Source organism: Acinonyx jubatus, chromosome A2 (genome assembly GCF_027475565.1).
Source record: "Acinonyx jubatus isolate Ajub_Pintada_27869175 chromosome A2, VMU_Ajub_asm_v1.0, whole genome shotgun sequence".
NCBI lineage: Eukaryota > Metazoa > Chordata > Mammalia > Carnivora > Felidae > Acinonyx > Acinonyx jubatus.
The window spans coordinates 80,770,577-80,786,240 of NC_069383.1; the positions used below are offsets into that span (position 1 = coordinate 80,770,577).

The window sequence follows — 15,664 nt, forward strand, 5'->3', positions numbered from 1 at the left end:
GCTTAGTTGGCGTAAACCGAATTAGATCTTCTAATTGCTGATACTAGCATTCACCTAAGAGATAGACGGAAGTCATACTTCTGCACTACCGTCAACTAACTGTAATATTAGAAAAGCCATGTCACCTCATGTTTCACCGAGTTCTTTTTTTTTTATTTTATTTTATTTTTTTAATATGAAATTTATTGTCAAATTGGTTTCCATACAACACCCAGTGCTCATCCCAAAAGGTGCCCTCCTCAATACCCATCACCCACCCTCTCCTACCTCCCACCCCCCATCAACCTTCAGTTTGTTCTCAGTTTTTAACAGTCTCTTATGCTTTGGCTCTCTCCCACTCTAACCTCTTTTTTTTTTTTTTTTCCTTCCCCTCCCCCATGGGTTCCTGTTAAGTTTCTCAGGATCCACATAAGAGTGAAACCATATGGTATCTGTCTTTCTCTGTATGGCTTATTTCACTTAGCATCACACTGTCCAGTTCCATCCACGTTGCTACAAAAGGCCATATTTCATTCTTTCTCATTGCCACGTAGTATTCCATTGTGTATATAAACCACAATTTCTTCATCCGTTCATCAGTTGATGGACATTTAGGCTCTTTCCATAATTTGGCTATTGTTGAGAGTGCTGCTATGAACATTGGGGTACAAGTGCCCCTATGCATCAGTACTCCTGTATCCCTCGGATAAATTCCTAGCAGTGCTATTGCTGGGTCATAGGGTAGGTCTATTTTTAATTTTCTGAGGAACCTCCACACTGCTTTCCAGAGCGGCTGCACCAATTTGCATTCCCACCAACAGTGCAAGAGGGTTCCCGTTTCTCCACATCCTCTCCAGCATCTATAGTCTCCTGATTTGTTCATTTTGGCCACTCTGACTGGCGTGAGGTGATACCTGAGTGTGGTTTTGATTTGTATTTCCCTGATAAGGAGCGACGCTGAACATCTTTTCATGTGCCTGTTGGCCATCCGGATGTCTTCTTTAGAGAAGTGTCTATTCATGTTTTCTGCCCATTTCTCCACTGGGTTATTTGTTTTTCGGGTGTGGAATTTGGTGAGCTCTTTTAGCCCTTTGTCCGATATGTCATTTGCAAATATCTTTTCCCATTCCGTTGGTTGCCTTTTAGTTTTGTTGGTTGTTTCCTTTGCTGTGCAGAAGCTTTTTATCTTCATAAGGTCCCAGTAATTCACTTTTGCTTTTAATTCCCTTGCCTTTGGGGATGTGTCGAGTAAGGGATTGCTACGGCTGAGGTCAGAGAGGTCTTTTCCTGCTTTCTCCTCTAAGGTTTTGATGGTTTCCTGTCTCACATTCAGGTCCTTTATCCATTTTGAGTTTCTTTTTGTGAATGGTGTGAGAAAGTGGTCTAGTTTCAACCTTCTGCATGTTGCTGTCCAGTTCTCCCAGCACCATTTGTTAAAGAGACTGTCTTTTTTCCATTGGATGTTCTTTCCTGCTTTGTCAAAGATGAGTTGGCCATACGTTTGTGGGTCTAGTTCTGGGGTTTCTATTCTATTCCATTGGTCTGTGTGTCTGTTTTTGTGCCAATACCATGCTGTCTTGATGATGACAGCTTTGTAGTAGAGGCTAAAGTCTGGGATTGTGATGCCTCCTGCTTTGGTCTTCTTCAAAATTACTTTGGCTATTCGGGGCCTTTTGTGGTTCCATATGAATTTTAGGATGGCTTGTTCTAGTTTCGAGAAGAATGCTGGTGCAATTTCGATTGGGATTGCATTGAATGTGTAGATAGCTTTGGGTAGTATTGACATTTTGACAATATTTATTCTTCCAATCCATGAGCAGGGAATGTCTTTCCATTTCTTTAAATCTTCTTCAATTACCTTCATAAGCTTTCTATAGTTTTCAGCATACAGATCCTTTACATCTTTGGTTAGATTTATTCCTAGGTATTTTATGCTTCTTGGTGCAATTATGAATGGGATCAGTTTCTTTATTTGTCTTTCTGTTGCTTCATTGTTAGTGTATAAGAATGCAACTGATTTCTGTACATTGATTTTGTATCCTGCAACTTTGCTGAATTCATGTATCAGTTCTAGCAGACTTTTGGTGGAGTCTATCGGATTTTCCATGTATAATATCATGTCATCTGCAAAAAGCGAAAGCTTGACTTCATCTTTGCCAATTTTGATGCCTTTGATTTCCTTTTGTTGTCTGATTGCTGATGCTAGAACTTCCAGCATTATGTTAAACAGCAGTGGTGAGAGTGGGCATCCCTGTCGTGTTCCTGATCTCAGGGAAAAAGCTCTCAGTTTTTCCCCGTTGAGGATGATGTTAGCTGTGGGCTTTTCATTAATGGCTTTTATGATCTTTAACTATGTTCCTTCTATCCCGACTTTCTCAAGGGTTTTTATTAAGAAAGGGTGCTGGATTTTGTCAAAGGCCTTTTCTGCATCGATTGACAGGATCATATGGTTCTTCTCTTTTTTTTTGTTAATGTGATGTATCACGTTGATTGGTTTGCGAATGTTGAACCAGCCCTGCATCCCAGGAATGAATCCCACTTGATCATGGTGAATAATTCTTTTTATATGCCGTTGAATTCGATTTGCTAGTATCTTATTGAGAATTTTTGAATCCATATTCATCAGGGATATTGGCCTGTAGTTCTCTTTTTTTACTGGGTCTCTGTCTGGTTTAGGAATCAAAGTAATACTGGCTTCATAGAATGAGTCTGGAAGTTTTCCTTCCCTTTCTATTTCTTGGAATAGCTTGAGAAGGATAGGTATTATCTCTGCTTTAAACGTCTGGTAGAACTCCCCTGGGAAGCCATCTGGTCCTGGACTCTTATTTGTTGGGAGATTTTTGATAACCGATTCAATTTCTTCGCTGGTTATGGGTCTGTTCAAGCTTTCTATTTCCTCCTGATTGAGTTTTGGAAGAGTGTGGGTGTTCAGGAATTTGTCCATTTCTTCCAGGTTGTCCAATTTGTTGGCATATAATTTTTCATAGTATTCCCTGATAATTGTTTGTATCTCTGAGGGATTGGTTGTAATAATTCCATTTTCATTCATGATTTTATCTATTTGGGTCATCTCCCTTTTCTTTTTGAGAAGCCTGGCTAGAGGTTTGTCAATTTTGTTTATTTTTTCAAAAAACCAACTCTTGGTTTCATGGATCTGCTCTACAGTTTTTTTAGATTCTATATTGTTTATTTCTGCTCTGATCTTTATTATTTCTCTTCTTCTGCTGGGTTTAGGCTGCCTTTGCTGTTCTGCTTCTATTTCCTTTAGGTGTGCTGTTAGATTTTGTATTTGGGATTTTTCTTGTTTCTTGAGATAGGCCTGGATTGCGATGTATTTTCCTCTCAGGACTGCCTTCGCTGCATCCCAAAGCGTTTGGATTGTTGTATTTTCATTTTCATTTGTTTCCATATATTTTTTAATTTCTTCTCTAATTTCCTGGTTGACCCACTCATTCTTTAGTAGGGTGTTCTTTAACCTCCGTGTTTTTGGAGGTTTTCCAGACTTTTTTCTGTGGTTGATTTCAAGCTTCATAGCATTGTGGTCGGAAAGTATGCATGGTATGATTTCAATTCTTGTAAACTTATGAAGGGCTGTTTTGTGACCCAGTATATGGTCTATCTTGGAGAATGTTCCATGTGCACTTGAGAAGAAAGTATATTCTGTTGCTTTGGGATGCAGAGTTCTAAATATATCTGTCAAGTCCATCTGATCCAATGTCTCATTCAGGGCCCTTGTTTCTTTATTGACCGTGTGTCTAGATGATCTATCCATTTCTGTAAGTGGAGTATTAAAGTCCCCTGCAATTACCACATTCTTATCAATAAGGTTGCTTATGTTTATGAGTAATTGTTTTATATATTTGGGGGCTCTGGTATTCGGTGCATAGATATTTATAATTGTTAGCTCTTCCTGATGGATAAACCCTGTAACTATTATAAAATGTCCTTCTTCATCTCTTGTTACAGCCTTTAATTTAAAGTCTAGTTTGTCTGATATAAGTATGGCTACTCCAGCTTTCTTTTGGCTTCCAGTAGCATGATAAATAGTTCTCCATCCCCTCACTCTCAATCTAAAGGTGTCCTCAGGTCTAAAATGAGTCTCTTGTAGACAGCAAATAGATGGGTCTTGTTTTTTTATCCATTCTGATACCCTATGTCTTTTGGTTGGCGCATTTAATCCATTTACTTTCAGTGTTATTATAGAAAGATACGGGTTTAGAGTCATTGTGATGTCTGTATGTTTTATGCTTGTAGAGATGTCTCTGGTACTTTGTCTCACAGGATCCCCCTTAGGATCTCTTGTAGGGCTGGTTTAGTGGTGACAAATTCCTTCAGTTTTTGTTTGTTTGGGAAGACCTTTATCTCTCCTTCTATTCTAAATGACAGACTTGCTGGATAATGGATTCTCGGCTGCATATTTTTTCTGTTTAGCACACTGAGGGTATCATGCCAATTCTTTCTGGCCTGCCAAGTTTCAAAAGAGAGATCAGTCACGAGTCTTATAGGTCTCCCTTTATATGTGAGGGCACGTTTATCCCTTGCTGCTTTCAGAATTTTCTCTTTATCCTTGTATTTTGCCAGTTTCACTATGATATGTCGTGCAGATCGATTCAAGTTACGTCTGAAGGGAGTTCTCTGTGCCTCTTGGATTTCAATGACTTTTTCCTTCCCCAGTTCAGGGAAGTTCTCAGCTATAATTTCTTCAAGTACCCCTTCAGCACCTTTCCCTCTCTCTTCCTCCTCTGGGATACCAATTATGCGTATATTATTTCTTTTTAGTGTATCACTTAGTTCTCTAATTTTCCCCTCATACTCCTGGATTTTTTTTATCTCTCTTTCTCTCAGCTTCCTCTTTTTCCATAACTTTATCTTCTAGTTCACCTATTCTCTCCTCTGCCTCTTCAATCCGAGCCGTCGTGGTTTCCATTTTGTTTTGCATTTTGTTTAAAGCGTTTTTCAGCTCCTTGTGACTGTTCCTTAGTCCCTTGATCTCTGTAGCAAGAGATTCTCTGCTGTCCTGTATACTGTTTTCAAGCCCAGCGATTAATTTTATGACTATTATTCTAAATTCACTTTCTGTTATATTATTTAAATCCTTTTTGATCAGTTCATTGGCTGTTGTTATTTCTTGGAGATTCTTCTGAGGGGAATTCTTCCGCTTGGTCATTTTGGATAGTCCCTGGAGTGGTGAGGGCCTGCAGGGCACTTCCCCTGTGCTGTGGTGTATAACTGGAGTTGGTGGGCGGGGCCGCAGTCAGTCCTGATGTCTGCCCCCAGCCCACTGCTGGGGCCACAGTCAGACTGGTGTGTGCCTTCTCTTCCCCTCTCCTAGGGGCGGGATTCACTGTGGGGTGGCGTGGCCTGTCTGGGCTATTTGCACACTGCCAGGCTTGTGATGCTGGGGATCTGGCGTATTAGCTGGGGTGGGTAGGCAAGTTGTATGGGGGCAGGAGGGGGAGGCTCAGCTCGCTTCTCCTTCGGTGACACGCTTTGGGAGGGGCCCTGTGGCAGCAGCAGGGAGTCAGACCCACTGCCCAGAGGGATGGGTCCAGAGAAGCACAGCGTTGGGTGGGTGCGTGGTGCAAGCAAGTTTTCTGGCAGGAACTGGTTCTCTTTGGGATTTTGGCTGGGGGATGGGCGGGGGAGATGGCGCTAGCGAGCGCCTTTGTTCCCCACCAAACTGAGCTCTGTCATCCGGGGGCTCAGCAGCTCTCCCTCCCTTTGTCCTCCAGTCTTCCCACTTTCCGAGCAGAGCTGTTAACTTATGACCTCCCAGAGGCTAAGTCGCGCTTGCTGTTGGAACACAGTCCGTCAGGCCCCTCCGCTTTTGCCAGCCAGACTCGGGGGCTCTGCTTGGCCAGCGAGCTGCCCCTCCGCCCCAGCTCCCTTCCACCAGTCCGTGGAGCGCGCACCGCCTCGCCGCCCTTCCTACCCTCTTCCGTGGGCCTCTCGTCTGCGCTTGGCTCCGGCGACTCCGTTCTGCTGATCCTCTGGCGGTTTTCTGGGTTATTTAGGCAGGTGTAGGTGGAATCTAAGTGATCAGCATTATGCGCGGTGAGCCCAGCATCCTCCTACGCCGCCATCTTCCCTCCAACCCCTCTCACCGAGTTCTGATGTATTCTGTAAGAGATGAAAACTAGCGCATCCACAAGGATATTGCTTGCTTTATAACGTTGAGTCTATAAAATAGTTGTGACCTGCTTACAACACTGTTTATCTGTGTGATTCTTTTCCAGTGACCTTTTCATTGTTGACCATTAATATGGCAAATTATGTGATAATCTACTTACTTCGTAATTATTATTTTTTTTAATGATTGACACTAAATCTGTTTTAGATCTGTGATTGTAGAAGCCATGGATTTTAAATAACTCGAGGTACTCAGCCTAGAAAACGAGAGTGGGTAAGCCCAGACAGTTTAACTGTAGTCTTTGATGTTTCTTAGATGTTTTCTTCTGTTTACACTGTTATGAGGATTTTTTATTTTGTAAATTAATTTCATTCAAGAACTTATATATTCAAGCCATATTTTGCTTATTTTAATTGCTTGTTATTCATAAAAAATGTGAATGACAGAAGAAACATGGAAAACGAATTGCTTGACCATACTCCAAATTAATGACAGTTTTAAATAAGATAATTCAACTTCTTTAATTATGAGCTATTGAAAAATATAGCTAAGCTATATAACATTAGCCAAAAAACTCCTATAAATAGTATTATCATAGCATCTACTCTTGCTTCCCAATCTGCTTCATTTATGTTGGGCTTGTTAACGCAATATAAAATCTACAATAGTTTAAAGCAAAATACTAGAAGTTACCCCAAACCTCTTATATATGTATGTTTAATACTACTAAAATTTGGAAGAATGTGTATTTATAAAATTTACATTAAATATTCTAATGAGTTTAATTCTATTATCTCTATACTGTGAAGAGAGGAAATTATGATCTATCACATTTTTTTTTAAATGTATAGTTTATTAGAGTTAAATTTTTGGTATTTTAGATTGAAAACAGCTTTGAGTTTGAATGGTGTTAGCTCTAGGTACTTTGTTTGGCATGTAAGTTTAAACCAAAAATTAGGTTCAGACTACAAATTGAATGTTCCAACCCCTGAGTTAACCAATCCAGAACCAAAGGTAGCAAATGCCCAGAGAAGACAAACTAGATAGGGTAATGCCATGGGGGCCCTAGGGAGCCAACACCAGCCTAAAGAAACAGAACTGGGTGCCTGGGTGGCTCAGTCAGTTAAGCGTTCAACTTCAACTCAGGTCATGATCTCATGGCTCATGAGTTCGAGCCCTGCATCAGGCTCTGTGCTGACAGCTCAGAGCTTAGAGCCTGCTGTGGATTCTGTGACTCCCTCTCTCTCTCTGCCCCTCCTCTGCTCATGCTCTGTCTCTCAAAAAATAAATAAATGTTAAAAAAAATTTTTTAAAGAAACTGAGAACAACCACAATGGGCAGTGAGAGGAAATGTGGGGCATGCAGAAGAGAAAAATTAGATGACATGATTGCTGTGCTTTAAAGTCTTAATGTATATAGAGGGAAAAGTTGTAAATAAGGACAAATAATGAAAAACAATGTGGAAATTTCAGGATCCAAAATGTTTGTTAAAATCTTCACATACAGGCGTGCCTGGGCAGCTCAGTCAGTTAAGTGTCCAACTTTTGGTTTCAGCTCAGGTCATGATCTTATGGTTCGTGAGATCCAGCACCAGAGTGGGGTTCTGCGCTGACAGAAAAAAAATCTTAAAAGAAAAATCTTCATATAAAGCTCCAGCTCAAAAATTGCATTTTCATAAATTGTAAACAAGCAGGGGTTTTGTTGTTGTTGTTGTTCATTTGTTTTTCATTGTGCCACAGTCAAAGTATTTTCCCCTTCATAGAGTATGAGTAAATTAAAAGTGATCTAGCAACATAATCTCCCTGAAGGAAGCCAATATGGCGAATTAACCAGTTTGCTGAAGGTCACAGCCTTCCTATTGTGTTTGGAGATTTCCAAATTTGATTATGGAGAAGAGAAGATATCAATGGTCAACTACCAGCAACATGTTGGTTTACAAAACACATTTTTGATGTGTTTACAAAACACATTGTTTCTGAGAATAGTACATATTAAAACATGGGAAGATTTTAATTTGTTCATGCTAAGTATCAAACACACACACTTTGTTGCATTTGAAAGCATTATTAAATTATGACTTTTTAAAAATGCAAAATTTTATTGTAGTCTTTTTTAGAAACTCAGACTACATTCTCAATAAAATAAAATTCAGATCATGTTTCTTTTAATGTAGCTTTCTTTTAATGTAGCAATGTCCTCGTTAATGGAAATTGTTCCAAAGCCTTCTTCAAGCCACGAGGTCATTTTAAACTCAACTCATTCAAGTAGACCAGAGAAACAAGGTCCCTACAAGCATCTAAGGATACTTCTAGAATGGTGACTGGAGAGTGAGGAGGGGTAAAACAGGCAGATAGAGATTGCTTCCATGAAAGTAGCCCCATGTTTATATATTTTATGTACTGAGGCTCTCTTTTAAGTTATGATGAAACCATGTGTTACAAGAGTTTTGTCAATGACAAAAATGGCAACATTATTATGAGATTAGCTATTCAAGAGGATACTTTTTAACCTTAAGATTTATGCATGTAGATGACTTTTCACAGGAAAATACATCTGGGTTTTTAATGTCTTATCATAGTGGAGACAGTGTCCTTTGTTCTGTAAATAAGCAGAACTCCATTCAAATACTATTTTTTCCCTTTTTTCTCTTTACCAAAGATACCCTTCATCTACTCTATTTTTCCTTCCTGAGTTTCCTCTCTTCCACCTTTTTTTTTCTTTCTTTCCCTTCATGTTAATGTATAAAGTGGTTAAAGTTGTAAAATATTTAAAAAGTAACTTTATAAAAGAATAAAATACATCTATCTATTTATTTCTCTGTATCTCTGTTTCTGTGTATTAATACTGCCTAACTTGAAGATGAATGAATAATTAGTATAGCTGATGTGGACAATAGGACCCCGGGAGCTCAACTTGCAGGATTTGTTTACCATTTAGAAAGCCAGGGCTAACAAACATTTCAGCTGAGTTTTTGCTGCTGTTGCTAGTTTATAAAGGATTTTTGAGAGCAAATGTTCAGACTTAAGAAATTAATCTATAGTCATGGTTAATAATATCAGTGGAGAAAATGTACAAAGCAATCAATTTTGGTTAATTTATCATATACATGTAGTTTTAAATTAGGTTTTGGTTTTATTTTGTTCTGTTCTGTTACCCCAGTGGTATTAATTCTAATTCCATAGCACACCAGGCTCACTGGTTCATGTAAGTGTCCCGTATATGAGTGTGTGTGTGGTTTTGTGTTTGTTCATTTATTAACTCATTCATTTTCTTTCATCTCATTTTCTTTTTCCATTCCCTTCTTCTGTTCACGAGCAACTATTATAATTTCTGATACTTCTGATAGCTTTGTAAAATATATAATGTTAATTGGTACAAATGTCATTTTAATGTAAATAAAGCATCATTGCCCTATAGACCAGATCCTGTTTCTCACTTGCTTTTACTTGGCAAATGGCTTTAAGATGGATCCACCTTTTGGTGTTAATGCCTGTTACGGCCTTTTTCCTGCACCCTGTGCCAAGGGTTTCCATCTTGAGCATTTACTAATGCTCTCATTGTCCATTTCTCCTGATACTGCCCCCTCCTACAAATAGACACACAAGAAGATTTCTGGGTCACAGAGTGTACATGTGTATAATTTAATGATGTTCTGCCACATTGCCCTCCAGAGGGATGCACTTATCCATTCCCATTAAAATAATTACATGTTTGTACATTGTAATCACGCAGTTGTTTTCTTTTCATCTGATGTAGAATGAGGGTGAAGCTGAACAAGCATCCAGCAAGTATAATCTCCCTTGGAGTCAGGGTCCCCTATCCTACATCTTGGTCAACACATGGCATTTTCTGGCTTTTAAACTTTTTGCAATGTGATGAGAGCTAAGTAGTACCTCATCATTGCTTTAATTCGTACTTTCTAATCACTGATGAGTCTGGGGTTTATTTTGTATATACTTATGACACTTTTAAAATTCTTTCTCTGTACTCTTAAAAACTGAGAACAAACTGAGGGTTGATGGGGGGTGGGAGGGAGGGGAGGATGGGTGATGGGTATTGAAGAGGGCACCTGTTGGGATGAGCACTGGGTGTTGTATGGAAACCAATTTGACAATAAATTTCATATATTGAAAAATAAAATAAAATTCTTTCTCTGTGAATTATCTTAATTTTACTAACTGCCAAGATATTTCTGTTGTCTTTCTAGTAGAGTTTCATTTTTATGAATTTTTATGGCAACATCAAATATTAGCTATAAGGTGGTAATCATCACATAAGTGACTGTGGAGTGCCTGCTGCATGCTAAGTGCTAAAAAAAAATAGTTGTGGGGGAAAAAAAGTCATCGGGTTTTGTGTGATACACATTTGGATATACCTCTGAGATTTCAACTGTTAACTCAATAAATTTAATCCATAAGATATTTGTGATGGAATGTTAAATATTAAATATGGACAGAAATAACATACATGAAATCCTATACTACAAAGAATAGTATATAATAGTTTTAGGAGCATATAAAGTTAGGTAATCCCAGAAGTTATAAAAACACATAGTTGAGAAAGTTTTATGTTAATTGATTTTGTTTAATTTTTAATTTTTTTTAAATGTATTGTCTTTTTTTTGTTTTTAATAACATGTTTAGTGTAAGATTTTGAGCAGCAAATTCTGTCATGAACTGTTGCACATTTAATAAAAATTCAAATTATCTTAGTTTTCCTGTTAAGAGTTATTAGTATAGGTACTTTCTAGGGATATAATCGAAACATCACCTGGACAGTCTAAAAGTTGAACAGTTCATTAACATACATGTTGATATAATTTAAAATAAAGAAAACATAAATGTTTGCTCATAATGCTAAATAATAGATATAACCATTCATATGTACACTGTCTTCCAGGAATTATTTCTAAAACAAAATCAATAAAAAGTTATCTTAAGATTGGCTATGCTTTGGGGCGCCTGGGTGGCTCAGTTGGCTGAGCGTCCGACTTCAGCTCAGGTCATGATCTTGCGGTTTGTGAGTTCGAGCCCTGCATCGGGCTCTGTGCTGACAGCTCAGAGCCTGGAGCCTGCTTCAGATTCTGTGTGTGTGTGTGTGTCTCTCTCTCTGCCCCTCCCCCACTTGTGCTCCATCTCTCTATCAAAAATAAATAAAATGTATTTTTTTTTTTAAAGATTGGCTATGCTTCCATTCAAGTCAATTAAGTGATAAAATACTACTTTAGTGAACCTCCCTATAGCCTGGTCATATTCAACAAATTTTTGCCTGCATTTTAAAAATAGTTTGTAGGATTCTTCAATTAACACTTTCCAGAACATTGTATTTGAAATCATACCATACTCAATTCTCACAACTATTAGAACCTTGTTATGAATTAATAAGGAGTGATTGGTTATATTCACGTGGTTATTTAAGTATGGTTCTTGTAGGATTTTGGAGAGTTGGAGAGGCAATGGATAAGGAAGGTATTACTAAATGATGGCATTCCCTGTAGCATCTGATGCTCACCATTGGAACCAAGAATAAAAAGTTTAAAGTGCTGGCAAAATCTTTTGAAACGCAGTCCTGCACCAGCTCTGGTGGGAAACTGAATGAAGAGAAAAGAAGTTCAGCTGGTATACCACGGGAACAGAACAGATCGTGTAGCTTATGACCTCATGTGTATATTATAGGCCAGATTTCCAGTTATCTGTATATTTTTCTCAGCAATTGTATTAATGACCCTAACTAGCTTTCCTGTTTTAATACTAGAAGCATTTTAAATTTCATTGGATAATCATGCTTTATAAATTTGCCCCTTTGTTTTGAGAGGTGAAAAATGAGCAAATTAATCAAGAGAAGAGGCATGAAGATTATGCAGCTACTTCTTTTCATAGAATCTTCTCTTGCCGAAAAGTGACAATGCAATTATAACACTACAATTTGTTTCAATTCAAGATGGTCTCTACATAAATATACTCTTTATCGTGACTTTTAGAAGAGTGGGTTTTTCAGTGTGCTCTTCCTTTTGCTGTGCTCAATTTTTCTTTAGTGGTATCATCATTGTCTTTTATGTAATTTTCTCATTTTATATGTACAACAGCCTGGGATTATTGAATTAAACCTAAGGCCCGTCTGAAGGTAAAGTCTTCTTTGGAGTAAGTTATAGAAAAGCCATTTTTGTTGTGTTATTGTGGACGTTTTTATGGACTTATTTTGCCGTTTCACTGTAGTAAAAGTATTTCCCTTACTTGTTTACAACTGGCAATATGCTTTCCAATGTGTATCAAAATCATTAAAACTTTTGAAGACTTAATTATGCTCTGTTTGGAATTTTCCACGGAAGGCACTGGTGAGCAGTAGGGACTTTCACATAGACCTCTCTGAAGCTCATTGAAAACCTAATTATTCAACAAGTATTTCTGTTTATTTAAATAAAGCCTAGTTAGGGCAGACGATATTTTCTTAGGTAAAGCTGGTAGCATTCACAAATTTGGGGGCACTATGACTTTGGATAGTCTCATCTAATTTATATCCATTTCCCATAGCTACATAGTAGAGCCAGGTGATTCTTGCCAAATATGCCCCCCTAGATTATTTTGACAGCTCATATAAAATAGAAGAAAGACACGGAATTTAAAATGGTGAAGTACGATGTTACTACTTTTTTTAAGCGAAAATTATCTTTCTAGATAGGAAACATGAAATGCCCTGTAATTAGTCCAGCAACATAATCGATGCGATCCAGTGCAAAAAGAAAACATAGAGCTCTTTGTTGAAACGTTATTAAGAGTTTCGAAATGACAACAGCGAAGCATTAAATCAAGCGTGGGCCCTTCTGAGCACAGGGCCTTGTGCTTCTACACAGGCCACACCCCTCCTCCCCCCTCCCCCACCCATGAAGCCGGCTTCTCTGTAACATGCCTGCCGATTGTACTCAGGAACACCTTACATGCAGTGAAGAAAAAGAAAAACATACCCCGCGGAAATCTGAGCAAACTTGAAACAGTACAAATTTCTCAAGGAGAGCCTCAAAACAAACTACTAATCACTTTTTTTCCCCTCTCCCACCCATTCCATGATGGAATATGGAAGTTTATACTCTTCTAGATACTTGTTCCCCATGGAGAAATTATATTGCTGCTTGTGATTTTTTTTTTTCCTACACAAGATTGGCCTGAGCAATATATATTCAATGATGTTTTCTTTCTGAAAGCAGTGTGAACATAATGCATGTGTTTGGTAATGTTTAATAGATTTCAGACGCAACATTTTGCATGTTATGTTACACAGGTCTAATGTGTTCGGGTAAATGATGAAATCAAACTACATGCGGTTGTGGTATTACTGTTCAAAGAACTTTGAACTGATGGTCTCTGAAATGGTGTGCTGAGTTGGTTTTTAAATGCAGAGCCCTGTGTGTCTTCTCTGCCCTGTGGACCCAGACTAGAAATACGACACATTTTTTTTTTTTTTATAATTGAATTTGTCTTTTTAGGGATGCAAGTGTTGGAATGGAATGGAATTCCTTTAACTTCTAAAACATATGAAGAAGTGCAGAGTATCATTGGTCAGCAAAGTGGGGAAGCAGAAATATGTGTAAGACTGTGAGTTTTTCCCCATCTTTTTGTTTCCATTTTTTTGGCTATTCATGGCTCTTTTAATTTAAAATTGTTAAGGTGGAACCTTTGCCAGTCAGCAAGATTTTCAGTAATTAGAACATAAAGTGAATACAAGTTTTTATAGATTTCTTGTGTTCAGAATCAAAATCTAAAGCATAGTAAGAATTCAGCTGATTTTGTTTCTGATATTGTCAGTAGCTGTCCCCTTTCATGCTTTTATTGAAACATGCTTCATTTAAACGAAAGCCTAAACCCATTTAGGTTTCCTGTGTGTGTATAGTATTTCAAAATGAGCTTATGTTTAATCCATAAAGATTTCACCTTAAATAATCATTTTTATCAGCTGACTTTTAACAGCATTGCAAGTATATATTTGGTTAGAAGGGTGAGCATGCTTGGAAATTGCTTTATATCATTAACCACTTCTCATTTACCTACTGAAAAAAAAAAACAAAACTCAGGGTAGTTGGAAAAGAGGGACTTTTGTCTCAGGTTTCCTCAACTTCTTTCTCAATTTCTTTGTTTTAATTTTTAGGGACCTCAATATGCTATCAGACTCTGAAAATCCCCAGCACCTGGAGCTTCATGAGCCGCCGAAAGCTGGTAGGTGAAAGTAATCTGCTTTCAACTGTGGGTAAAGGGGTCGATGTAAATGGAAACATCGTTGTAGAGGCAGATGTAGCTGTAGATGAGGATGTGAGCATAGATACTGCGTAGGCAAAAATGTACTTCTAGGCTAATCAATGTTTATTTATGTAATTGTAAACAAAACCAAAGCATTGCAGCTACGTTTTTAGCCTTCTAGGGAAACACGTATTTGTGTATTAGACCCATTAAAGAAATTCATACAGAATTCTGGCTATGTGAGTTCACATTTTGAATTCTTTAAAAATAAATTCATCCCTTCAAAGGAATCCATGGAGCCATTTATTTGCAGTTTTAGGTTATTTTTAGACAATACTCGATTCCTTTTAGCCTAGGATTATGGGGCACTTATTTTTGAACCTTTTGATTGCTGTTAATAGTGAATAAAAAAAATCAGCATTTAATTTCATAAGTACATGATGAAATAGATTTAACTCTATTAGCAAACAACTATAGTCTTATAAATGTTGATCAGCTGTAACATGAACGCTTGTTTCATTAATTGTAGCATGATCACTTGTTTCTTGGTTTAACAAAAACTTATTGAAGATTTTCTATGCTGCAGCTAGCATTCTAAGAGTCTGGGTTACTGCACTAAAGAACAGACCGTGGCTTGTAGAAATTTTCGTACATTTGTGAATGTACGTTACCTTGTCACCTAGAACCCAAGTAAGTTCCATGGTGTTGAGTGCCTATGAACCTGAGAAATACATAGCCATTTCTTTTTGTTGTAGTGGAGAAAGCAAAATCCCCAGGGGTTGATCCTAAGCAGTTGGCAGCAGAGCTCCAGAAGGTCTCATTACAGCAGTCACCACTGGTTCTGTCGTCCGTTGTTGAGAAAGGATCTCACGTCCATTCAGGTCCAACATCAGCAGGATCCAGTTCCGTCCCCAGCCCTGGGCAACCGGGGTCACCCTCAGTGAGCAAAAAGAAACACGGCAGCAGCAAGGTGAGAATTGTTCAGTATGACCTCTAAGTTACTTATTTCCTAGCTCCTTATTCAGACGAGGACAAAGGAAAGACGATATCGTTCTCTTGTGATTTTTCATTTCCTAATGATCTCTTGGCCCAAAAAATTGCCATTTCTGAATATATGACCAAGCAAAATGTTCACGAAGATGATGTGTTTTTATATTTCTTAAAATATTTCAGCAGTTATTATTATGAGGAACTTGAAAAGTGTGTCTAATGCTCCCTATTTCCTGGCTCTTTTTCTGTATAGTGGTTGGCATCAATTTGAGCCTCTTTGTGTATGAAACATTAGCTTTGCATCTTTTTGGAAATAAGTTACACTTTAGATTGGGTT

At 38.0% G+C, this 15,664-nt stretch overlaps 1 protein-coding gene across 10 annotated transcripts in view; it reads left to right on the forward strand.

The window, feature by feature from the left end:
* PCLO (piccolo presynaptic cytomatrix protein) overlaps positions 1–15,664 on the forward strand; it is a 419,937-nt gene that overhangs the window by 311,869 nt on the left and 92,404 nt on the right. For 6 of the 10 annotated variants that reach the window (XM_053218536.1, XM_027071762.2, XM_027071767.2 and 3 more), the window contains exons 11-13: positions 13,590–13,698; positions 14,249–14,316; positions 15,093–15,307. In XM_053218536.1, coding sequence (XP_053074511.1) covers positions 13,590–13,698; positions 14,249–14,316; positions 15,093–15,307 — 392 coding nt within the window. Of the gene's footprint in view, positions 1–13,589; positions 13,699–14,248; positions 14,317–15,092; positions 15,308–15,664 lie in introns of those variants that run through there. The other 4 variants (XR_008296881.1, XM_027071770.2, XR_003424548.2 and 1 more) reach the window with 4 other exon arrangements.